Genomic DNA, 26,791 nt, shown 5'->3' with positions numbered 1-26,791 from the left:
GTGGTGCCTGTCTTCGCCTTTGCAAATCTGCTGGTAAGCTTTTTTATTTACCGGCTACTTCCAACAACCAAACGAATAGTTTCTTTTCCCACTCCGCAACGTAACGGCAGGTGGACGCAAAACTTCTGGCAAAATGGGAGGATTTAGAGGGGGGGGGGGGGGGGGGGGGGCGAGGGGAGGCGAACAGGTTCCGTCCGCGGTTCTCGTCTCGGCTTTCCGGTTCAAGTCATGCAGCGCACATACACCAGGGCAACTTTTTGAGGCAGCTCGCTTCCGTGTTATATGATGCTTTCGCGGTTCCGCTCCAGGTCTTCGGTTTCGTTCTCCTGGCTGACGCTCGACGCGGACGATGCGCCACAGATCTGCATCTCGATCTCCGCCAACCGATGCTCGACCTCCCACTGCTGCTGGGCGAGCTTCGCATTCAGCGTGAAGTTTTCCGACTCGACCGTATGGAGCCGTTCCCGCAGCCGCTTGATTTCACCCTCGAGTGCCTCGTGCGAACCTAGCAGGGGCGTTGCACCGGAAGATTCGATGTGCGTCAGAGAGCCACAGGGCGGTCCTGTGATGGGAGAAGAATGAGAACTGGCTGCATTAGGTTGCATTTGAGGATGTACCATCGGTTTCTAATAAACTATACAGGGGGTTTCAAGTTCAACTTGAACTAGAATGAGCAAAGGTTAATCTGGAATCCTTCAGCCGAGAAAGTCTAGCTCATTTGCAAAAAGTGTGAATGATTCCAGCTCTACTCTGGCACATTCTACTTCAACTAGAACAAAATTTCAGAATCGGTTATATTGTAAATTAATAAATTAATTTTATGTATTGTCATATTAAAGAAACATAAAACACATCTAGATACATTAATATATATTGGAGGGGAATAATGTTATTCAAGAGTAATCGTTATATTATTTCTATTGTTTAATCATTGCTATGTCTATAAAAAACTTTATATCTTTTACAAAACTACTCAGTTATGAAATGTTGATTGTTTTTGTTTGAGTTATGGATAGTGACTGATATATAAATGATTTTTTTAATTTAATAAAACAATGAGAAAACTATACTACCATGCTGAATGACTGTGTTACTGTGCTGAAATAAATTAACAAATGGTGCCAAAAATGTAGAAAAAATTAATCTAAATGTGTTGGATCGATATAAGAAAATAAGTTCAACAGATGCTTAACAGTGCACAAAAGTTTTGGTTGAATAAATAAGTCTACTAAATGTTCATATAACACCGTGTTAACTGTTTAGTATTTGCCTTTGTACAACTAGTATGTATTTCTATTCATCGTAATTATGCTACAGGTATGTGACGTATCTGCAACATTCGCACGAGCCAGCCCGCCGGAGCCACTTACCTGTGCGACACGGTTGCGATTGCGGCCGGGCCAAATGGGACGCCGTCCGGCTTCGGGGCCGTTCCTCCGAGCTGTGCACGCTGGGACTGATCGAGCCGGGTGACTGTGGCTGTCGGCTGCTGCAGACGTCCCCCCGGTGCGATCGTGGGCTCGTGATGCGACTGAGGGCGCATGCGGTAAAGATAAGGGATGGCGTCAGCGCGCGCGTCAAACAAAGCGTACGTTTGCCCGTCGTGCCCGGTCGAAACGGTGGCGCGGAATGGTTTTTGCGCGAACTTACCTGCCCGCTGGCGGTGGATACGAGGGCGCCATCATCGAGCCCGCCGACGTGATGGCCGTCGTGGGCGATATCCACATGTCCTCGATCGTGGTGCGCCCCTTCGTCTCCACTAGACCTGGTGTCGATTGGCAGCGTCCCATAGCAACTTTAGTAAATTAATCACAAAAATAGGCACACAGTTAACACAGTAACACTCTAAGGAAACAACCGACAAACGAAAAAAAAACACATAGACACACGCACGCACACAATGGGAGGCAGGCGCGTAAGACGAACGCGTTTATATTTCTGTTTTGTTATCTTGTAGGAAAGCTTTTCGCTGCTACAGAGGATGGTTGCAGATCTGAAGGTTGTCTGCAGTAACGAAAACCATAACGAATTGTCAAAAAAAAAAATCGTGAATTCTTAGATTCTTGAAATCTTAAGCACTAATTTTAGTGGACGTGCAACATTCAAGAATTACCAATAGAGTAAGTGTACCTACAGCGGTGCTAGTACCACATAATGGTGGTAGTGTAATAAACTACCTAAGGCAAAATAAACGTAATGAGGTTAGTTCTAGTAACGCGAAATGTTCTCTGAATTTCGAAATACAAATTGTTTCAATCTGTGTATATAATTTATATTAATCGTTTTCAAACAGGCTACAACATTATGCTGTATTTCTTAAGATTCGTTTTTTTTCTTAAGGCTGTAAATGACAGTAAAATCAATAAAACCGTGTAAAGTATTCACGAACATGCTAAAAATTGGTTGATTTTTGCAAATATGCTGTCTTTGAGTGTAATTAATTTAACAGCTTTTGCCTATTTTGCAACTATAGGAACCAATAAGGATGTTCCTATAGCGAAAGTAGTAGCATTTGCATGGGAAAACTGTCTAATATAATAAAGCGAAAAAACAGGCTACTAGGCGATATGAAGCCTAGAAACAAATCAGTGGACGGGAGAAGTTTTACGGATAGAAACAGTCTACTGTTTCTGACTATTAGAGGGACAATTTGACCTCCAATGGATCGGCAAAAATTGCACACAGAACAATTACAAAACAGTGATTTTTTCATGAAATTCGCAATGATGAAAGAAAAACGGATAATTCATTAAACTATCAAAATTTGCTCCTTTGGAACACCTTCAACATAGTTAAAATTGGTTGCATGCTGTTTAATTGCACCACTATTGGTACACTCACCCTATTCTAATCAAATTTAAATAATTTTAAATTATGAAAATGCAATGCGATACACAATTAAAACAACGAGGAACGCTCAATCTCTTTAATGTACGTGTAAAATATTATTTTAATAATGAATATTTCAACTGATGTCAAATTCATTATTCATTTGCCACTTCAAAGCGACCATCAGGTCGTCCTTTTGGAAATAAAAAGACTATCTCACTTCAACCCTAAAGCTACGCACTCATTTATTACAGTACACACTCACATTTATGGAACTATTGATAAGTAGATTGTTTTTCACAATTTCATATCTCATAACTGAGAAACTTTTAATTGGAAATTATACACAATCATGACTACAGTGGAAAGCAAATTTCAAAATAAATCTCCCGTCAAGTTTAATTAAATGGTGTTCTTAACACCTGAAAAAATCTTCATTCCAATCGGTTTCATTTCTCCTTCATCGAGGAATTTTGTTTCGGTTGCAAATATTCAAGCAATTTTGGCTGATACCTCGTAATATGTCAGTATTTCAATTTGCTCCGGATCAAAGGGTCATAATAATTTATCAGATATTTACTCAAGATCGAGATTTTTAAATCTTTCTTAGTACTGTCTGACTGAGAAGCTCTGTTAAAGCACAACAGTAGTGATAAGACGATAAATTTATTACCTATCACTTATAAAATACAGCGCAGGCTAATGGGCATACTCAAGAATAACGTCTTCGTGTCACTTCAAAGAGAGGGCCATGGTCCCAAAACTCACTCCCACAACAAGCAGCTGAAAGTTGCAAATTTAATATTTCCATTCAGGCAGCGTCCTGCTGTGTGTGTGTGTGTGCTTGTGGCGAGCAACCGGTGACACTTTCTTTGTTGACCTATTTGTGACCGAGCGATGGGAAGGACGTACCAGACACAGTCGGACACGTCTCCGGGGGTTGGCTAATGCGTTCAGACACTGCCAGACACCACCATCCACACAACAGCAGGAGCAACAGCATCAGCATAAAGAAACCTGCATCGCGCACTGCTCGGGCAAGGCAGCGCGTGTGACATCAAACGAGTTCCCAGTGCGGGACAAATGAAACAGAAACCGAACGCAAACCATAATATGTCCTGAGCACGTCCCGCAGTTTGTTTCGTTCGCGCGGGCGAAGGAAAGGCGGTAGGCGGCCCGGTACGGGGCCATGAAAACAATCTAAAGTTGTTCTCCGTGCGGCCGGAATGTTCCGGAATCTACGGTTCTTTGACGGGTTCGCATGGTTCTTCGGGCTCGGGGACCGTGATCGATGCATTTCTCGGATAGTTTGTGATGATTGTTTGCAAATTTCGTGATGAGCATTCGGTCCCCGGGCCCGGGCCGCACGTAATTCTATTAGGCGCAGTACGTGTTGGCGGATGTCGGGCAAGCATTCTGAGTGAAGTTATGTTTCTTGCTATAAGTGTGAGATTTAGAAATGGCGCAATATAATAACTGTGCCTGTTAGAAGACACCAGTGGCACGAAGTTTTCTATTTAATTTAATCAAGCCAAAGTGCAAGCATATACTAATGAAAACAAAAGAAAATTCTACACACACACATAAACACACTGTCTAAATAAAAAAAAAGAAACAAAATGCTTGATTCAGCAAGAAGCTGGAATTATTTCCTGTAACGTAATGGTTAGATTCGATTAGCTGTTTACGCCGGACATCACAACTAATCATCGGAATCGGATCAAAAGAAGCTACAATATCAAGATAATCTAATTGAGGCTAATGTCATCCAGGCGCTAGCTACATCCAGCTCAGAAGCAAAGCATCCCTGCGATTGCAAAACGAAAATGCTCGTCTCCGAGTAGAGCAAAGTTCACGGCGCAGTACAGTAGCAGCAGCGAATATAAAGCACACACAAAAATAAGCACGCGGCAGCAGCAGCAGCAGCAACGCAAAACAAAACGAAAGAGCTAACGAAAGCACATAACACAACAGAGAAATCAGCGCAGCTGCAACAAATGTCCCGAAGCCAAACGAAACACAAAAGCTAAATGGCTGCCAAAAGCTTACTAAATCACGGCTAAAAAAGCAACAACACCCGGTACGCTGCTGTGCATGCATGTTGCGTTCGAGGCTCTCACACACACGGGGAGAGAGAGAGAGCAGCACAGCACACAAAAACGGCAACGATGCACACACACACACACAAACAACGTAGTACCGGCACGCGGCGTTCTAATGGAGCGTCAGTGAAATGTCCTGCAGATATTGACATTCTTCGCCCATTGCTTGCAAGCGTGTAACCGAACACCCGTAGAATACTACTGTTTGAGGGCCCTCTCCCCCCCTTTTGGCCTCAAATTTCACCACGGCATGCGAATTTCCACGTTACCTTTTTCCAGCGGCGCCTTCTTGTACTTCTCGAGCCGCTTCACCGCGATCGCCTCCAGCCGCACCCGTGCCGCCGGGTACTCCTTCAGCACGTCCCACATGTCCTTTTTGCTCAGCACGAACAGATCGCTGTAGCCGACCGAACGGACGCTGGCCGTGCGCCGGTTTCCTGCACTCGCCAGGAGAGAGGAAAAACGTTCCGAGTGTATGTGTGTGTGTGGGTGTGTGTATGTGTGTGTTGTGACGATATTCGTACCGCCACCCCATGCGAAGGATTCGAATTTCGCAGAGGACACCGCCCGGTTAGATTGGTTGGTCATTTTATTGCGCCGGACGGAACAGTGCGTGCGTGCGGGAGGCGGAATGGTGGTGGGAAATTAGGAAGGAGGGAGAAATCGGGACGGATGTGGCAAGATTTTCGGTCCACCAATTGGATAAGGTTGTGCCGTCGCGAAGAAAATCGAAGATTGTGCACCGTACCGTACCGGATTTCGATCAAAAAAAGAGCGGAGATTGGCGTTAATTCCGTAACGGTTTTCGGTGTTTTCGAGTGTGTTCCGATCGCCATTTGAGAAGATTAAATATTGTTGTTATTATTGTGTCACGTGTGCGTGTGTAGGTGTGTGTGTGTGGGTGTTTGTGTCGCCCGTATGTGGTGAGGTGGTGCGTGCGTTGAGATTTTGTTACCATTTTCGGTCGCATCACGTACACGGGTTGCGGGACAGAGTACCGGGGCAAGAGAAGAGAAACAGAATAATCCGATTAGTTGACGGACGACACGTACGCAATAAGGGGGGTGGTGGGGGACAGCAGGGGTGGAAACTGGGTGGAGAGAGGGGAATATTCTTATAGTAAATGTATGAAATGTTGGGTTTTGAAATGTGGGAAAATGTGAGAGACAGACTTTAATTGGCATTAAAAAAAATTGTGAGCAGGACCCAAACTAAAGAAAGAAACCAAAAAGAAACCAAAAAAGAGCAAGAACGATTATGAGAAAGACAGAGAGAGAGAGAGATAGAGAGAGAACGAGAGACATTTGTTTGGTTGTTTTTTTCATGTTACGAAAAGAGACAAATTTTGGATGCGACACATAAAGAAGAAATGATTTTAGAAATTTGACCATCGATAGCAAAATTAAGACAAAAAGGGTGGGAGCAGCCCACAGCAGACAAGAGAATAAGAGGAAGAAAATTAAAAGAAAATGCAATGTGGGAAGGCAACAAATTTCACTCAAAGCGTTTGGTTTGAAGCAATAAAAAAATGATAAAGAATACAAAAAGTGTCAAAATAAAACTGAACCAGAAAATAATAAAAAATATTAATGATATTGTAAATTAAAATACAACTCATTTATTGTTGAGAAAATGTCTCGTAAGATTGTACACCGCTTTACTCAACGGTGTTGATAATACGGCGAAAGCCGTCATAATAGAAAAATAAAATAAATAATATTTTTGTAATGCTCTATGCAAAGTAATTATTTAACATAATTTAATATACTATATTTCAAGCCTAAAAATGCATTTCCTTTGTATTACGTAATACTACTATATATTTTCATAGTAGGGAACTGAACATTCTCATATTCTTCTGTTATTTCCCATTTATTGGACTGGTGAGAAACGAAGAGCAGAAGTGCATCACAGCTTGAGATGCAATTATGTTCACATTAGCCAACATCAACTCCACGGAAACGAGAGAAACCCACCGAACTAAGTAATTAGTAGCAGGTGGATTAGCATCGATTGATTAAAAATATGCTAATTTCCAATTGGTACACGAGGAAAAATGGATCGGTACGTAAGAGCAATGGAAAAAAGTACCAATAGGAAGTAAATGTGAATGGAAAAATTAGATAAAACCATTTCTATACCACACGAACAGTGGACATTTAATCGTTTTTTAGATTAATTGAACGGTGATATTTTGCAAGCATTCCTTGGGGAGGACTAACTTGGCGTGGTGCAAGAGAATCTCTTGCAAAATGAAGGAACTTTTATCTAAACACCCAAAAACCCAAATAAGTAATAAATAGGCGGTGCGTTCCAATGGTTTGTGAAGCTTCACTACTCGACTATTCGACGAACTATCGCCCACATCAAACAAATGCACAAGCCGGATTTTTAAATAATTTATTAATCCTAAATCCGCACCGTACAGATATCAATTACGGGCGGAAAACACTTAAAGGACCATTAGGACAAAAAAGGGTTTCACTTTCCCAGCCCAACAAGACGCATGGCCGTCTTGTGGCAAATCTAATAACGAATACTTTAAAAGTTATGCCAGTGTTGTTGCTGCTGGTGTGCGACATTATCTATCCCCGTTCGTTTCGTGGAAAGTGTAACAAATAGGCAGAGAGCGCAAGAGAGATCGAGGAAGCGCGTGAACGAATGCGCGAAAAAAAAAAACACCACTCCCCCGTCCGGGCAAGGACACTTTTCCCACACCACACCTTACCGGCCACGAATCGCGGGGATGTCTTTTCGGTGAGCGGCTGAGCGCTTGAATGGCGGTTTAATTTTAAATGATTACGTTTTCATTCGGGCAAAACCCGCCAACGCTTGCGGCAGTTCAATCAACGGGCGCCCGAAAGGCACGCGCGCACACGCGGAGAAAACCGCCAACGGTTTAATTAAATTCATCTCATTCGCCGTGGATTGGTTTGAGCGAATTGAATTGTTCAATTATGTGAACCCCGTCGTCGTCGTTGTCGTCGTCGTCGTTGAGGTCGTCCATGCGAACTGACGCACGCTACACGGCCGGGGAAACTACATGTTGATGTGGCCGATATTGCGAACAAGTGACATAATTGGGTGGCAAACTCCCATCCCCCTCGTTTGCTAGATCATACATTCGCGCATTGATACACATACACACACACGCACCAGACAAACCACACGTGGCAAGCGTGTGTGGAGAGAGAAGCGAGAGAAAATATGCTGAGGCGCTACAAATTCGATGAAGATAAACCCAATGGGTAATGGAGCACTAACACGGATTGTATGTGTACGTTGCTAACAAAAAGGAATTAAAATTTTGACAGTTTGCCCTTTTGGAGGGGGGGTCAAAGAGGCAACAGTTCACGATGAGCATAAAGTCAGTTGAAGTATGTTATTATTATCGATTTTTTATGGTAATGATGTTTTTTGGAATATGGGTTTGAAGTTCTAAGGTAGCTATTAAGATACGGAAGTGCTTTTTGTAGCACACGAAGCAACAATGGGACAAAACTTTGGCTAAACTTCATCCCCATTCCGGGCGGGGGGGTGGCATGTAATCAGAGCGCAGTGAGATGTGGAAAAGTTCCGCAAAGTACCGTAGAATTTTGCAAGAAAACAAACCTCGAGAGCTGCCTGAAGGACGTCTGACCCGATTGTAGGAAATTACTTAACGTTACCATAATACCCGCCTATAGCACCTGCCCTGGAACCGGAAGTTCCTGCTATCGGGGAGAAAAAAATGCCTTTTCGCCACCATCATGCCATGTGTCCAAGTGTATGGTAAGCTGCTTTCCGGCTGGATCAAAAGAGGATTTAGGCATTAGTTCTGTCCGGAAGCATTCGGTGTATGTGTACGGGAGGGGGGAAAGAATGCATGAAATGGCCCTTTTGCTGACCATCAGCAGGCATCAGGTCGGGATGGACATACGTGCATGCACTCTGCGAGATATGCAATTTTCTTTTCCTGCTCCGAAACCCACTCAGCCGTGGCCTTTATGTAACAAGATTTGGGAAGCTGAAAAAAAGCGCCAGCTTAAAGGGAAGCTTTTTTTTGTTGCTTTGTTTTGGCAGATAACGATAACATTTCACTTTTACGACTTCGACACAGACAAAGAAACGCACACACACCCACATGCTGGAAAATTTCCAGTTCGAAATCCGCTGTGGCCAGTGGCCGATCGCAAAACTTCGGTTTGTTTCGAAAGCAATACAAATGCCATGGATTACAAGCGGCAAACTCCCATCGGATTATAGTTGATTAATCTGCTGATTTGAAATTTAAAATCCTAATGCTGCGCTCCGTTCTCCGGGTTGCGGCTCCGCTTGCTCAACAAGTACCGAAAAATGATTAGCAAATTGGATTTAATTGTGATTTAAATTGCTCTCCGGTCGAATAATCCTTCGCAGTTAGAGACGATGTGGTGCGTTTTCGACGGCACTGCGAACTAAAGCCAACCACAGGCGCAAGACGTTTGCTGTGCTGGTTTCAAACACCGTGTTGCACAACAAGCTGCTGTGTGGTGGTCTATGCGGAAGGATTAATAAACTACTCGCTTCTGTGAGAACCTAGTGGGTTGCCCTGTCCATAAAGTGGGCTCAGTGGTTGAACAAAAGGTCCTTAAAGCCATTTTTATGTGTTTGGCTTAGCCTATTTATTTAAGCGATGCACCGGAACGCAACGGTACATGCATCGGAATGCATTTTCAGGCGGAATGTAGCAGTTCTTATTTATTTTCAATATTTGATAGTTATTTTTAAACTTCTGAGTCGTTTTAACTATATTAAAACAAAAAGAAATAAAAACCGAATTAAGTAATCTGAATTAAACTGAATTAAGTAAACTGAATTAAGTAATCAATTTAAAAAAAGTTGTGTCCTATTGTGCAGTTGATCGTTTGTGTAGTAATTGAGATGTAAAAATAAGGAAGAACACTTTTATCATCTAATAAATAGTAATAGCTTCAAACTACGCATCCAATCGAGTTAAATTGCAATCCACATAAATGCAGCAAGACTCTTAACATGTAGCTTTAAAATTAAGGAATTATTGTATCGTTTTGCTAAAACAAATGCTCACTCTATAAGAACATAAAAAAACATTTGCACTTCCAAGATAGGGGTGGTAATGAAAAATTATGCTTAAAATATAGCAAGCTCGCAATTCATCCACATTAATCATAATAATCACATCGAAATTGATCAAACCAAGATGGAAGAAATGAACGGAAAAGGAACAGAAAACGAAACGTGTAAATGATCGGTGGTGCGTATGGAGATCATAATATAGCAAGGAACAATGAGATATGTTAAAAGTACGTGAATATTTATATATATAGAGAGAGAGCACGAATATAGAAGATATATAATACTGATATGGTTTTTTGGTAAGGTATTATAGCCAAGCAAAGCTTCAACTGAACGATAGTTATTGATTGATATATTCCGTTACTTTCGTTTTGTTGATACGTAATGCTCGATAATGAATTCATTGTTCGCATAGTTCACGGTTAGGCACTACGAGTTACGAGCTTCATCGGGCTATGGGCAAAACATCGAGGTGTACGGTTTCGAACTCTAGTTACAGTTACTGTTTTAATGTATGCAACGCTAGGACTTCAGACTAACTCTGCGATTACGGTTAATGTTTCTCTACCGGCGTAGATCATAATTCGATCAGGCACAACAGCTACGTGTCTATTAGCCAATCTGGACGAAAGGCAACTGGGGATAAGAGAAGCACGATTGATATGGGAACCATTTGGGGACTTCCTAACTACAACAGTAAGAATTATATGGAAGGATAGATAGAGGGAGAGACAGAGAGATAGATAAAGATAGAGAGAGAGATAGAGAGAGAGAGAGAGAGATAGAGAGAGATAGAGAGAGAGAGCAAGGAGTATTGATAGACAGATAGAGAGCAACATGTATTGGAGCTAATAAGGATGAAGAGCTAGTCGTATTACATAGTTAAAGGTCGAGAAGTGGAAGAAGAAAGTACATATCAAGTCTCAAAGCAGGTGAAACAAACAACAGTTTGGGAAAACATTTTTCGATACTTTCTTGTTCGACCAATTTGTTTACGGAACGGGTAATATTAGTTAGCGCACTGTTTTGGAGTTTAAAATGGTGGACATTCTTGGTTTTAGCCACTCGCCACTAAAAGTAGACGAGTGCAAGGGGGCAATGGGGTGGTGATGCTGGTGGTGGTGGTGTTGGAAGGCACAATTACGTCAAACTATAGAGAAGGCGGGGAGGGTGTGGCATATATATATATATATATAGTCGATATTGATTTGAGTTGGATTCTAGCTACTTTGAATATTAGCAAATGGTACGATTAAAGTAAGTAAAGAGTGGCTCCTAGCTTTGACCTCGCCGTTGCGCCGGTTGCGGGTTGGGTGCTTTCGCTCTGTGGGAGTGCGTTTTCGGAAGGAGTGTGTCCCAGTGCTTTCGCTTGTACGCGCGTTTTGTCGCGCGTTTTGGCAACAAGCAACATTGGTTGCGTGTGTTAACCGAGCAAAACCGAGTGCCGAGTGTGTGTGTTTTGGTTCTAGCCTTCGATTTGCATTCGATTTGCCTCTTCGGTCGTCGACGTCGGTGGTCGAGTTGGTCTGACAGGTTTTGCGATTGATTTCGACAAATTAAATATACTAGTAGAGATAATTTCAAAATTTTCCGTTCATTTTGGGTTTGTTTTTTTGTAACTGTTTTTTTCGTTTTTTTTTTTTTGGTTAACTTTCGTATTTTTTTGAGAACGATGAATGAGAAAAAGATACAACGTCAATAACAACAGTATTTTGCTTGGCTATCATATTTACCGAGCGCTTTACCTGCCGTACCCATGTTGAGGATACTGATTTCGCCGAAGTACGAGCCCGCCTTCAGGGACGCCATCACCGTCTTCCCGTTGTCCGCGACCACCTGCAACCGGCCCCGATTCACTATGTACATCTCCTTTCCGACCTCGCCTGCGAAACGGGAATTAGTGTAGCGCATGATGAGAATAATGTGCCATCCCCCATAATACAGGGATGTACGGATCCCCCAAAAACGACAAAAAAAAAAACAATTAATAGCTTCCTTCATCTTCAGCATCTTCAGCATTAGAGTGAAACTTCCCACAAACAGCTTCCCACGGACGATAAACATTCATCTTGACAGCCGGCAGCCGCAAAACGCAACGGAACCAATTTCGGGGTGCATGATTAGTGGAAGCTATGCTGCCGTGGGAGCCCGTATAAAGTGGGACGCTAAACTATAGCACCGGAAGCACATTCCGGGTGCCGTGCATCATCAAAAAACCGAGCACACATTCTACGCCTGTTCCGTAATCGTCATCGTATATCGCCGGGAGCGATGTTTACCCGCGATGCTGCTGGTGCCACCATGCGAGCTCAAAAATCTAATTGTTCTACCATCGAAACCGCCGCGCATAATTTCTGCCGGCATCCGTACCGGCATCTTACAAAAGGCCGCGAAAGTCAAGCGATGCGATGTGGCGCATGCAAATATTTTCCACCGCACAAAGACAATTTCGGCTTCGGCAATGGATTAAGGGGGGCTGCTTTTGATGGGTGACGTCCGCGATGAAGATTGGAGGCGGAAGATAGTTTGGTGGTAGTTTGTTGCCGGAAGCGGCACGGCAGGGCATGCGAGTCACGTTCTTTGGCAAGAGTTGGGTTGCCAACACTAGATTCCCCGAAACCCCCGTTGGATACGGCCTTACCTTTGCGACAGATGAAGTCACCGGGAGAGAACAGGACCGGTCGAAGTTTTAGCACCAGCTCGCACAGGAATCCCGCCTCGGTATTTTGAAATATTTCTACTCGCTTAAGTGTATCTAAATGAACATTTATAGCTATCTCAGCCTGAAACGGGAAAGCGAGAGCAAACGCATTATGTAAGAAGATTTCGAAGAATTCCGGATGTTGGACGTCGATGTTGGATCGACGGCTTAATCCACTCTTCGCCCGAGTTTGCTGTTTGATTTGATTCCACCAGCGGGCTCACCTTTAATTTATCAGGAAGACATGATACAGCTCTCTCCTCGTCCGAGCACTTTTGCGTCAGCCAGAGGTAATCAAACCATTTTATGACTTTCACCTGTAGATGATTGGGCACTCTTCGCATCCGCATGTAGGTCTTGACACCGTCCAGCTTGGCTGTGGAAGAGGCAGACAGTGTGACGATAGTGTTAGAGTGTCTTTGGCTGTTGTTTTTTCCGTACGTACAAGAAAGCATCATACAACAGGGATAAATGGAGCGATCAATGGGTTGATATAAATAGAGCAAACAGCATCGAACCACCGTCCGGAATCTCGGGCACAGCTCCCTTGCACACCGACGAAGCGGAAGGACCAAGCTTAATCAAACGCATTAAGCTTTTGACTCCCCGGGAGGTCAGAGATGGGACCACCGGACACTGGCCATGCACCGCTACGGATGACGCCATCATCCCGCTTTGATTAAAAACGATTACCCGTGGGAGAGAAGTACATTCCCGGACGTACAGCACGACGCCAACCCCAACGACGCGAGCACATGCTGCGTTACGTCACCGTTATTTCGATCGTATCTTGCTGCTTGTGGTCGGGCGCAGCACAGTAGCTTCTTTGTTGCACTTTTAATGCATCACGCTTCGGATGATAATACCGTGCAATTGTTTTCACCCCTGCCCGGGTCCCATTTTCATGCTTTGCAGCACCAGCTTCCGACACCAGACACCGAAAGAAGAGGTTTCTTTTTTATGGCGCTGTATCTTGTACCTTACAATATTGCAAGATTCTAAACCATGGTTGGATGGTGCTGGCACAACATTACACACACCAAGTGCAAACGGAAAACCGTTCTTCTAGCTGGGTCGTCTTCCGGCCAGTCGCGGCCAGGGGCGAGGGGGTTAAGTTGTCCGACATTAAGAAGACTTTATGACACTTATCTTTTATTATGCTTGCCATGCCGTGGTGGAGTTTTCCCAGCGGGGGGGCCACGGTATATCATCAATCGGAAGCGAATCTGGGTTGCATTATGCGAGCGAGCATATAATGGTTCAATCATTCATCGCGGCAAAGCAGCACCAGTTTAAACACTGCACAAAGTGTGTTCGCGAACACGATTGATTAGACGATTGTTGCACCGATGGGTTATGGTGGTGGTTTTGTTGCAACAATGTTCTTCCCTCACGTATCCATCGATTGTGTCGATGTCAGATAAAGTGCTCTACAAATCGTTACCAGCTCAGTGAGTCCGAACAATGTACCGAGGCTGTCATAAGATTATCTAGCGGATAGTGAAGTGTCCGTGTGGATTGATCGCACACAAGTGCCACTACATCGAAGCGATACTTGGTAAACAATCATCGTGGATCGTCGCTTCTGGGAAGGAAGAATTCTTGGGCAGTGAATTACCGCTCGCCACAGTTGCTGGTAAGAAGCGAGGTGTGGTAAAGATGAAAGCTTAATTCCTTCTTGTAAGCACATGTTGTACGAGCTAGCGGTGTAACGTATTAGTGATGGGAAAAATCGCTCCCATATGGGTCCTTCGAATCCAATATAAATTTTGCTAAATTTTTTATGACCACAAAAAAAAACTCTTTTTGCTTTGTAAACAAAAAAAAAATGTATAGTGGATATGCTAATACGACATTTTTTTCTTGATTTAAAAAAGTGGGTTCACAATTGAGCTTATGTAAAAAAAAAAAAATGATTCAATGTATTTATTTTTATTAAGTATTCAAAAATTCATATTTTTTAATTCATTATTTTCAGTATCGATTTCAGTATTACTCAACATTTATGAGAATATAATTTTTAAGTATCAGTAGATTATCAGCATATCGCAACTTTATATAAGAATGGGTATCTAAAATTGTACGTTTTAGTTTTCTCAAATAGGAAACTAAATTAATTACTCAAGTTATCTTAGTAAATAATAATTTATTGTACTAATAATTTATGAATTTTTAACCCAACCAATATTACATCGTAGCTGACTCACACCCATTAAGAAATCAAGATCACCAAATACATTATGTGATTGTTTTTATTATTATGTTTTAAACAAAATGCAAAAATTTCAAAAAATACAAACCAAAGCTATAAATATCCGAACCCAAAAAAAATTATCCAATTATTTCTATGTCTTCCTCGCTTAAATTATGCTTTAGAAATAATATTTCATTGAGTTATTTTTGGGGAGCAGCCTATTTCTTCTGTCCGTGTAAATTTGCCCTGTCTTAGAGAAAATGCGTTTACATGGAACAGAATAAAAAGGCAATAAATCACAAAATATTCGCAACCGAAAACAATACCAACCACAATCCCAGATTCCAATCATGACAGATCCGGATCCGGGATCTGGACTCTTGTTTTGGATTTCGATTCCGGTTTCCCGTCATTACAGATCCGGATCGAAAAGGATTGTTTGGGATTCCAATCCAGAGGATTCTCGATTTAGGATCGAATCCGGATTGATCCAATGAAGGATCCAATCCCAGAATTCGATCCGATCCGATCCGCCCAACACTATAACGTATCACGGATTCTTGCTATTTTTCTCTAATCAAGCTGACGATTGTTAGGTTTCGTGGAAGGAAAACCCTGTGGTCTAAAGTAATCGATACTTTTCACTATTTGCTTTTCGACATAAACGATTACGACAATGTTCCCAGTAGCTAGCAGTAACAGTACCTTCTCTGAAAGCAACCACATCATCAGACGGAAACAAAAGAAAATAATTTTCGTGCGAAATATACTTCTTTTGCTGTGAAGAGCTCTATTTCTACACGGAATCTCTGACGTTCCGTTCGAGCAGTCACCGAGCAGAATTCATTCGAATCTGTAAAAACAAATTGTTACTATGTCACAGTGCCACAAGTGAAAAGCGGGTTGGAAACAAAAAGGAGCAAGCAATGAAACCGAAACAACCGACGAAAAATGATCCCACATGAACGCGGTTAGTTGTCGGTTCTGTACACGGCGGTGTGAATTAATCGACTCTTTCCCTCCACTCCCACGGCACGGGTGGGCTGAATGTTCACCACCCTATAGGTCGCTGCACCTGACAAATAATCCTGGCCTTAGCCCCGGCCCGTTTCATTCGCTTCCCACCCACACCTTGATCGCAGCGCGATCGTATTTCACCGTACGCCAATTAACGTCGCATTGATTCCCGGACATGTTGCCACCGGTTTCGCCGGTTCGCTTTGCGATATGGATAAGTTACGATAAATCAAAGCGCCTTTCGCCAAACACGCCAACGCTGCCAAACACGCCGCTATCGCACTCTAATTATCTACCATTTGATCCGTCCTGGCAAAGCAAAAGAAAAGTGTGGGTTTGGGGAGAAAGGGAAGCGGGGGGACGATGTGAACCGAACAGGATAAATCTAACGAACGCCGTGGGAATGGAGGGTGCGAAAAACCAGCCTTTTGCGGCAGTTAAAAACACGTGCTGCGTTAGTCACTTTTTCATCATCGGTATGTGCGCCATAGCGACATTTCTTTTTTTTTGCTTCTGTTTGTATGTGTGTGTGTATGTATGCCCTTTTGCCGTGCTCGCCCATCCGATTATGTTCATTTTGATGATTTATGAAACAAAATCGGTGGCCCCCATTGATTGGGTTGCCGTGGTGGGGTTAAACAAAATGGCGGAAAACGGAGTCCGCTTTCCTTTTTGCTGCCTGGGGCACAATGCTGGAAGGTGTGACAGTGCCTAGGGGAAGGGATTTTGTTTTTTTGTTTTACTCTCTTACACTTCCCGGAACGGTTGACGCAAAAGGCTAAAACACTCCGGAAAAAGCAAACAATAATTCCGCAGCACCCGACTCCCGTGGCCGCATGTTCACACGCATCCGCGCGTAATTGCTGCTGACGGATAGGCGTGACAAATGTGTCAAACTTTGTTTTAACCTCCCATATCACCCACCGGCTTACAACCCCTACCCCCCGACTCGTATTCATCGCCACCGCACACGGGCGTTTTTATTCGTCCTTGTCACGATCGCTGCAAACGCGTGGTATTGTTTGCTTTCGCTTATTTGACACGAGCCGATAATTCTCTCCCGCAGTCGGTATCGTTCTGCAGCTCGTGCACTCTGGGGCCAGCATCGACACCATCGTGGACAACGCTGTTTATGACCGAGCAGTATAACGGCAACAATGGTCCTTGCCTTGTGACCAGCGTAACGCAAACTGACGTCACTTCGGCTGTGTGGGTCCGGATGGAACCACACACGACTGTAAATAGGAATTTGCAGTCAGTAGTTTAACAAACTGATCACCGATGGGACAAGCATCGCTGCAACTGATAAAGAGAAACAAAATTTGAAAAAGTGCAGCTTAAAGTAGCCTTCACATCTGGGGTCTGGTTGGAAAATCGATCGGGAATTAAGTCGACAGAGAGCGAGCCCTGTATAAAGTTTGTTTTTCGTTGTATTGTTACTTTACACAATACCATTGACGCTGTATTATAGTGCGATTTTCACTTGCATCGAGCAAATTAATTCATTACATCCCAGCTGACTTTCCAGCTGTTGGGTAAATAAGTTCACAGAAAGCTAGAAAAAGCAGGCTATAATCCTTTTGAGGTTGTTGAGCCGATAAAGAAAAAGAAGAATATTTATTAAAATAAAATGTCGAGCTAGTTTTAAATGACACCAGATGATAATTTGAGAGTGCTTTTCAAGGTACCAGTAATGCATTGAAAGTCAATGCTGGAGATTTGTAATGTGAAAAGTTCGGATAAAAACTAGTCGGGATAGCTAGTGTAACATTTATCACAAAATAGGCATTTTAAAGGACTCAATCATTTACTAATTTACTAAAAACCATTAAGAATCAACCGAATTTTTCTTTTATTGCCCTAAATTTGTAGAAAATAACGAAAAAGCTAGTTAAATGTATAGAAAGAAATGCACTTTTTTTCCTTAGATAACCCAATTTCTGAAGCAGACTTCATGAAAATAATATTCCAGCCCCCTATTTGGAGTCATCCCTGGGATGCAAAGGGGTTAATACGTTCAGTACAAAATGGCACAAAATTTTCCATGTGAGTACACTAAAGGTCATTAATTTTAATCGTTTGTTTTCGTTAAATTTAAAACAACTCCCCAACCAAACAGCACATTCATGCATCGTTACCTTTAATGGTTTCCCGAAACCGAATAGTAAACTGGTATGATCTGATCATCGCTTAAAAGAGCAGCGCTGCCACAAAACTCCGGGCGCCCGCGGATGGCTTCCTTGGTGGGAAAGGATAAAATTTAATCTATGCCGAAACTTTGCCCGTCCACGCAGGGAGCGCGACCGTGACTGCATCCCTTCCCCAAATTGCTGATGACGTCAGCAGCATCAAACACCGATAGAACAACAAACACACGGTTGCACGCTGCGCGGTGTATCGAAAAACAACACTGAAGTGTATGAGAAGCTGAAACCCACTGAAACAAAACAAAAAAACCTCACTCACACACACAATCATCAAGCGGGGGATTATCGTGGCAGCGATGGAGGGAACACCGTGTGCGTGCTGTGCATCGCTCGAAAGGATGCTCAATGACGTGAGAACGGGCCTTTGTTTCCCCGGTCTGCTGTTCGTGCTGCGTGCGTTTCACACAAACAAAGGCTGTGACGCGATCTGGGAAGGGGGAGAGGGGGGGGGGGGGGGGGGAGATTTCGCATGACGTTTGATGACGTGGTTTCGTTGGGAGAGTGGCCTGGCCTGAACGGCAGGTGCAAATGCAACAGAGTGCTCATCAACAACAACATCAAAAACAACGTTGGCTGCACGAAGTGGTGCCTCGCTCGTTTGTATGACCAGGGGATATAGTAGCACCTGAGCATGTTTTAATAGTAGTAGTAGTAGTAGTGGTAGTAGTAGTAGTATTACTACTACCAGAAGAGGTAGTAGTACTGTCGGTGGTTAAACATTCCACCTCGGGGCATCAAATTGCAAAAGCAGCTGGGAAAGTATCCTTGTGCTCTTTTCGCCGTTCGCGATGGGGAAAACGGACACGGACACTTGCTACCACTTTCGGACACCGTACCACTTCATCAGACGTAAGCCTTGTCGCCTGCTGCATCTGCACGACCTTGTCCTGTTGGGTTTCTCTCTCACACTTTCAGTTCTCTTTCTGCCGTTTGCTTCCATTTCGCTCTTCTTCGCCTTGTATTTGTTGAGCAAAACGTTGGCGCTACTCCAACAACAAGCCAATCTCCCATTGCCATTGTTTGTGCTGCTGCTGATCCTTCCATCCGTGGCCGTGTCTTTCAATCCAACCTGTGCCCTGCCCGACAAAGAGCCACCACACATTTTGTATATCCCTTTGCTCTCTCTCTCTCTCTCTCTCTCTCTTTCTCTCTCTGTTGCTCTTTGTTTTCCCAGTATGCCAAGACTCCTGCTGATTCTTCTGACTACTGATGCGACGATGTACATAACCTACTTTCGGACACTTTGGATGAGTACATACACAGAGCATACCACGTACGTTTCGCGTCACGCTTTTCCCCACGCACATAAACAAAGCACGCCTATCCCCCCCCCCCGTCCTGGCTCCGTTGGTGCGAACCGTTACCATTTCCGGATCGGTGGGTTCCTGCGACCCCATGCCAGGCCGAGCCACACTTTGTGCACACACATGCGCTGGGATGCCACACACACACACACACACACACACGCACACGAGGCCAGCCTTTGCGGTGCGATGCTAAAAATAGACTCCCGTTGGTGGCTTTACTTTCAGTGCCGCATCGAAACGGTCGATAAACCGTGCCTGCCAGCTGGATTGCTGTCCTGTGGGGCGAGGGAGAGAGAGAAGGGTTGGTCTGGAAGGGACAAGGGGACACACGGATGACGTCGGACTGGAGTTTTCTAACAGTCAGTCTAAAAATAGCCTACACATCCCGAAGTCCCGCTTTTTTTTGCCCACTTTCCCAATTTCCAGGGAATCCCGGGGAAAACAGAACGAACGACGGAAAAGTTTCGGAGAATTGGAACGGGGTTCGTTTCTTTTTTATTTCGCTTCCTCCTCGCTGTTGTTCCCCACGCCGAACAGGGCTTTCCTGTCGTACCCTTCGTAGAAGAAGGAGATTTCGTCTCTTTCTGCTCGCCCACTGTCTCGCTCCTTCACCTTTTGCAGTGCAGCTCGAAAAAAAAGGACTTTTGATTATGCGAGATGAATGCGAAACGAAGCCAACGCGGTGGGCCCGACCGGGCATCATCAGTACGGAGTGAAAAAGCTATCGGCCATCGGTTGACGCCGACTCTAGCCAGCGGAACGATCAAGAAGTTTTCGTCCGTTTTTCTTTGCCTTCTTTTTCGCAGTTGTTGCTCCACATCTCGCTTGTTAGTTCTTGTCATTTTAATGTGGTTTTTTTCCTCCTCCTCTTTCGTTGCCATATTGGGGGGCCGAATTTCTTCACTCTACGCTTTTGTTTATGTTTCAGTTATGCCACTTTCCAAAACCATATCCAGCAGGCCCGTTCCAGAAGGTTCAAGTATTGATGGAAATGGAAATGGAAATGTAGCACAGATTCCCCATGCGGTGGATAGATAAACTCCAGGACAGAAACCTATTTTCGTTCGACGGATGTCTGAATCATTGCTGCAAGATGGGAAAGCAAGCCGGCTCTTTGTTCTAACGCAGCACAACAAGAAGCCTGCCAAAGTTGTTCTGTTTTGGAGACAAGAGCATTGAAATGGGATTTTTTTTTGTTGCAAAGGCCCAAAATGAAATCGTTCCGATGATTGTCAAGCGGAACAGAATAAAAAATTACAATGCATAGCGAAGAAATACGGGGTACGATTTGTCAGTTAAATAAAGAGCGGGAAACGCTTCAGCAGCGAACGTCTTTTCATTTTCATAATTCTATTCAAAGCTTTCCGAGATATCAATAGATTGTCGGTTTCATGAGAAATGGAGATAAATAAAATGTTGATTGATGCGATGCATTATTGAACCTGGCATTATACAATTGATTGGTTCTGTAGATTTAATATTATGATAGCGTTAAAAATGTATTTTTTTTACATGGAAATTAAAGGCCAAACCTTCATTCTGCTGTACCTTAAATTTTATTTTAACATTTGCTATCTCTTCTAATCAATATGTCTTTAAATATTTAAATAATTCATAATTTTCGATGTCAGATTTAATTGTTGAGCAGTATAAAGAGTTTCCAAATATGTTTTCAATACTTGAACAAAACAAGGAAACCAAAACATCGTAGAGCTAGAGCTTTGTAATATGTTGTTATCGCATAAAATAATTGTTGTCCCAGTTAGGTACGCTTACAGTCTGATGCCGTTACGTTTTGCTTAATTTTTCTTTCACATTCCTTTCTGTCGGGTGGCAACGACTGTACGAACTTGCCGGTGAAGCTGTGAGGGTGTTAACATTTTAATAATAATTCAACATCTCGGGTGTTGAATCGGTGTCATTCTGAAAGTTTACTTTTAAAACATAAACAAATGCCTTCATGCTTCATGCGCATGGCTTGGGCACGTCGAGCCCAAATCATGCCCGGCCCAGCCATCATGCTCGTCTGTAACTGGCGCTGCCCTGCCATCATTTGCGTTCCCGGAGCATAGGCAGGCACACAGCATAATTTCTTTGCTTGCTTTCTTTCTCGTTCCCCTTTTCCCATACCAGGGCAGCCTCTTGGGGATGGCATGCAGGATGGCTTTTCTTCTTCGGCCAAGGGCAAAACCAACACCGTTGAAAACAAGGCACTAACTCAAAGAGTGGCAAAGCAGTGGCGGATGTGTTTTTCGCACATTCCGCCTAGCCCCGAGCCGCACCACGCTGCCAAGATGCTGGACCGGGAAGACAAAAAGAAACGCTTCTCCGTCGGTGCTTCAAGGCTTGGTTGGAATGCTACGCCAATCACCACATCCATCCCACGTTCGCAACCCGTGCTGGTTGTGCTTTAATTTTTCCTTCAGGCTGGGTTTATTTATTTCTTTCATTCGGTGCTTCCTTGTGCAACACTTCCTTCTGTTTGTTACTTCGCCGCATCCGCTTCCGCTTCGAGTTTGGCGCAGTTATGCTTTCCCGCGCACCGCTTGCTGGACGCCAGCACAATGTTGCTGCTTCCACCTTCCAAACGCTAACGACCACACACACACACACAAGTTAACTCCCCCTTCACCCGTTTTTCTTCCTCCCCCAGGGGGAAAAATACCTCCCGCTCTGTCCGCTTCCCGGAAGAGGAAGAGAAGATGAAAAGTTGAAAGATTGTCAGAATCCACTTCTTGAGGCACTTTTCGTCACATCATCATCAGCCGTCTAGGATGTGGCGCAGGGAAGGATGGCGTTCGCAGGCATCAGCGTGGCCTTACTTGCATCATTCGCGAACATTTTGCAACGATCACGCCTGTACCGTGCCATTCAGCGAAAGGGCTTGGCACGGGGTAAGCCTCCGGAGCTACTAAATAGCTGCTTTGGCACACGGTTGCATGTGTAACCACTTGTAAATGAAGGGCACACACACACATACACACACAGATACACGCTCACTCGCGATCCAATCAAACCGTGTGGAAGGAAGGACTGCATCGCGCTGGGAATTGGTGCACCACTAGCGTGGAACGGTTCGTGAGTCGGCAGAGTTATTTGGAGTAGCCGGCTCACGTTCTGCCTCGTCACGTCGACGGTGCGGACGGAAACCAAACATCCGACCTCCATCTTGAAGGCAGCTGATGATGATGGAAGCAGAAAGGACGATCAGGAAGCGGAAGCTCGTTAGGTTGTTATTCTGTGTTCCGTTTTATGTACGACCGAAACGAGTGTGGGAAACCGTGAGGGGAAAGCAAGCAACGAAGGAAACGGGGGAGCCACTATTGATGTTGGAATGCATTTAAGGGGGTGCGAAAAACGATAAAAATGAAGGATAATGTTCAACCATGCTAAAGAGTAGCATTAATATTGATGCGGCAAAAGGTGCAGTAACAGGAGGCGTTGTATTTTTGATATGAAAGCTAAATAATATTTTTTAACCAAAACTTAAACGCATTATTGTTTGGGTTATAATGTATTACTCAAAAAAAAAATACGATCTCATTTCCTCCGGATGTAATTTTGGTTCAACCCGACACCAGGCGTCTCCATTCATCAAACATTAGGCGCCTCCATCTACCAAATACTAGGCGCCTCCATCGATAGAGGAAATTGAAAGTGGATGTACACAAAAAAAATTAATGTGCAAATATTAAGAAAATGTTCATTGTTAAATGTAAATCACACATCATTCAAAGTACCATTTTGCATGCGTGTCAATTGATGTTGTCATTGAGTACAAGAAAACACCAAAAAAAGCAGTACAAACGTCAGAGAAGAGCTTACATGCATGATGGTAAACGAGTATAAAAATGTTTTAACGTCCCCCAAGCGTATCACAAGAATATAATAAATGCATGAAATGTCCAACTGAAAGCTACCATCACCAACCACCCACCCACCCACCATCACCACCGCGCTTACTCTCGTGCGCTGGCATAACACCCGCACAAAGCAAAACGCAACAGAGCAGAGGGTCATATAAGCCCTTGTTTTTTTTTTTTTTGCTTTTGCCTCCCAAAGTTCAAGCCCGTTCCGGTCGGTCGGGATGTCACGAATGCCTCAAAGTGACAGTTTTCGATGGCAGGGAAAACGTTTTCTTGTTTCCATTTTTATTTTATTTCCCTCCGTGGACTATGATTCAGCAGTAACCGGCGCAACGGCGACACCGAAAGAAATCAGCCTCCAAAAACTGAAGTGCGCTTGCGAAATGGTTGGGGGCCCCCAGCCGAACTGGATGGCGCTGTGCCCTCCCAGTGCCATCATTAGTCAACTGAGCGAATCTTAAAGATAGATCGGCCGTATTGCAAACTCATGTTGTGTCAGTCATTTTCAACCATCCATCTTAACCCCAAATCGTTTCGACCCGAGCACGGTACCTTTGCATATGTGTGCGATATGTATTGAGTGTTTTTTATTCCTTTCGACAGCACAACCCTGTTTTTGCTTGCCGTGCGTGTTTGTAGGAAGATATTTGGGAAAAAGTCTGGGAAATGTGCTATGCCGCAGGGGGTTCATTTTGAACATTGTAAGCTAGAGCCATGAACATATTTATGCTTTTTTGTGTGAAGGGTTTAGAAGGGACATTTATACGATTACGTTAAACGAGTACTTATGTAAATTATAGTTTAAGAATAAGACTTACATAAGATGTAATTGTAGTGCAAAATTCGAAACTATTTAGTCTTATTTCATAAATTATTGAAATAATATCAGTAAGAAAACCCCCCAGACAGCTAATCCTGTCATTTCCATAGATAAGACAACGCGACGATGGCAAAGCAAATCAATAAACAATCTCACGCGATTACATCATTACACCCATAAGTCAAACAATGATCACAAAGCAGATATTCGGGACGATGTTGTCCTTACTAATCGTTCATTGCAAAACACACACCCTGAAACTTTGCACAAACTCCACCCTTTCACTCGGCCAGCCCTCCACTTTCGTAGTGTCAAAAGTTTCCTCAGCAAAAGTATCGCCTTCCTACGTTTGCTGCTCGGTTAAATTACGCGCTGGACAAATACCAACCCTCCCCATATCGCCCTAACACTCGGCGTAAGCAACGGGAAGCGCTCACGATTTGCTTTCCATAAATCGGTGCGCCGTGTTGTAAAGACTCGTTTTGTAACTTTCGCGCCTCAAGAAATCCACCCCCCCACGTGTTTTTTTTTTCTTTTCCGCACGCCACACGAAATGGTACGGGTGAGCGCAGCGACGCGATGTTTAGGACACTGGAGAAGGCGTGAGACGTGCAAAAGTTTTCCCATCTAATAGCTGTAATCAAAGCAAGATCTAATGTGCAAGTGAAGAACGGAAAGGCCAGTGTCGGAAGAACACAAAGAAATGCGGATAGATCAGTGAGAGAAGGAACTAACACAGTACGCCTCCATCGCTAAAAGGCATTTATGATAAATGATTAGGGACAGCGCTCAGGAAAATGAATGGCTTGTGCGTTCGTTTGAAGTGACATTTGTTTCTTGTTTTAGTTTTTGCCTGCTCAGGATTTTTCCTGTACCTGCACTGAACCGTTTTTAACATTTCTCATCCAGCGTCCGGAATGCTCCGTAGTCTCCGCGTTTTTTTTCCATCCCGTCCCCGTCCGATTGGGCCATCAATAGGCGACTGTTGACGTGATGTGGTGTTGCGTTGCACGCTTGGAGAGAGGCCAGTGCCCGGGATGTGTCACTTCATCCTGGTCTTTTCACCCAAAAACGACCGAGACAATGACAGCCCCGGGATCGTCATCACACATCTCGAGAAGGAGCGCTTCACATTCCTTCCACCGGTACTGTCCCGATTTCCGAAGGACACTCGTGAAGGCGAGTGTGTACTCGAATGGTAAATGTCCTCAAGGGTGCTTCGAAGCGGATATGGGTTCGCAACCGAAAAAAAAAACGCACACACACACAACAACAAAAAGTGATACAGGAAATAAAATACTTCTGTAGGATTCGGGCCCCTCGTGAGCATGTGAGCCTTCACGCTTGTCAATACCAAAACCAAACCCGCCTAACCTCAACACATGGGCTGAAGCTTTTTGTGCTGCTCGTACGTTTTGCACTGGCATTTGCAGCTCCAAAAATGAACACAGCTAACGTGAAGCTTTAGCTTTTCTTCTCCCATTTTTTTTTCCTCCTCGCTAGGAACCATCGACGGTTCGCTGCTGGGGACGGGGCGTGTGTATGTGTTGTACGTACATATATTATGTTGTCAATTTAACAGCTCCAGCACGATCACATCATTATTGTGCCACGTTTCCATCGTTATGTGGCCGTTGCTGTTCCATTTTTCCGCCACCGACCGGGGGCCCCGGAGGCCCCAAAACACCAAACACCCGACTGCGGTTCGGGTGTGGATTTGGTTTTAGAGTGTACCGAGGCTGAGATTTTTCCACATTTGTGCGTTACACCACGGGTTTGTGGTGGAGGGGAGGTGATGGTAAACAACCAATATGGAAGGGGGGATGGGAAGGGTGATTTTGTGCGGAGGGGTAGCGGGAATCATCACGTATTCGTCAAATTATGTTTTGCGGCAATGCTTTTGCAGTGTGGCTGGCGGCTCGTGTTACTGTTCTTCATCGTCCCTTATCCGATCTGATAAAGATATGTTTTTGGAGTTTTGCATTCGTTTTTCTACAACTGATTTTTCATCAACATTTGTAGCGTCGCGTGGTGATATTACATGTTAGGTGTACCTCGTTTGATTTATATTTAGGGTCGGAGATGTCAGATAGCACGAAAAATATCTTCCGATTCAACGCAAGAGCGCAACTTACGAGAAACCCACCCATACGGAGTTATTGATTTTGGACGCAGAGACAATGGTGCTTGAAGCGACCAAGTTATTTATGCAGATGAAAAATCCCCCGAAAGCGCCACATCACGAACGTTCAGTTAAACAGGTTTGCGCTTGATGAATCTTTTGAGAAGAGTCATTTATATGAAACATTATTGAGGAGTCATTCAATTCATGATTCGAGTCTCAAAAGATTCTTTAAGAGAATCCTTGAAGATTGTATAAACTGAGCGCCCTAGTGGTGCACAATGATTCAGAATGAATGAACGATTTAAATCTTTCCAGGGATTAAGTTACTTTAAATCTCCAAGAAAAGTATTTTTAATTCTTTTGTGTTTTATCTCATTTGCGAAGCAGAGATCGCAGAGATTCCATACAAAAAAGATTTAATTCTTGACGGGCGACGTTGAACTCACGTCTTAACGTGCAACGTTGTTAGACTGAAACTGTTCTAAAATCTGTACGATTTAATGAGATCTCCATGAGGTCCGTGAAATCGTTGTTCTAAACACTTAAA

At 43.8% G+C, this 26,791-nt stretch overlaps 1 protein-coding gene across 1 annotated transcript in view; it reads right to left on the bottom strand.

Moving 5' to 3' along the window:
- Positions 1–205: 205 nt before the first annotated feature.
- The window catches only part of LOC128302342 (cyclic nucleotide-gated cation channel alpha-3), a 72,136-nt gene continuing 45,550 nt past the window's right edge, over positions 206–26,791 (bottom strand). Inside the window, exons 6-12 of the mRNA XM_053039147.1 lie at positions 12,933–13,084; positions 12,649–12,790; positions 11,741–11,890; positions 5,201–5,368; positions 1,651–1,795; positions 1,371–1,531; positions 206–562 (exon numbers count right to left, since the gene is read on the bottom strand). Of these exons, the coding sequence (XP_052895107.1) occupies positions 279–562; positions 1,371–1,531; positions 1,651–1,795; positions 5,201–5,368; positions 11,741–11,890; positions 12,649–12,790; positions 12,933–13,084 (1,202 nt within the window). The 3' untranslated portion in view covers positions 206–278. The remainder of the gene's footprint in view (positions 563–1,370; positions 1,532–1,650; positions 1,796–5,200; positions 5,369–11,740; positions 11,891–12,648; positions 12,791–12,932; positions 13,085–26,791) is intronic.

This window comes from Anopheles moucheti, chromosome 3 (assembly GCF_943734755.1).
Source record: "Anopheles moucheti chromosome 3, idAnoMoucSN_F20_07, whole genome shotgun sequence".
NCBI lineage: Eukaryota > Metazoa > Arthropoda > Insecta > Diptera > Culicidae > Anopheles > Anopheles moucheti.
This window is presented reverse-complemented; position numbering and strand designations above follow the sequence as displayed.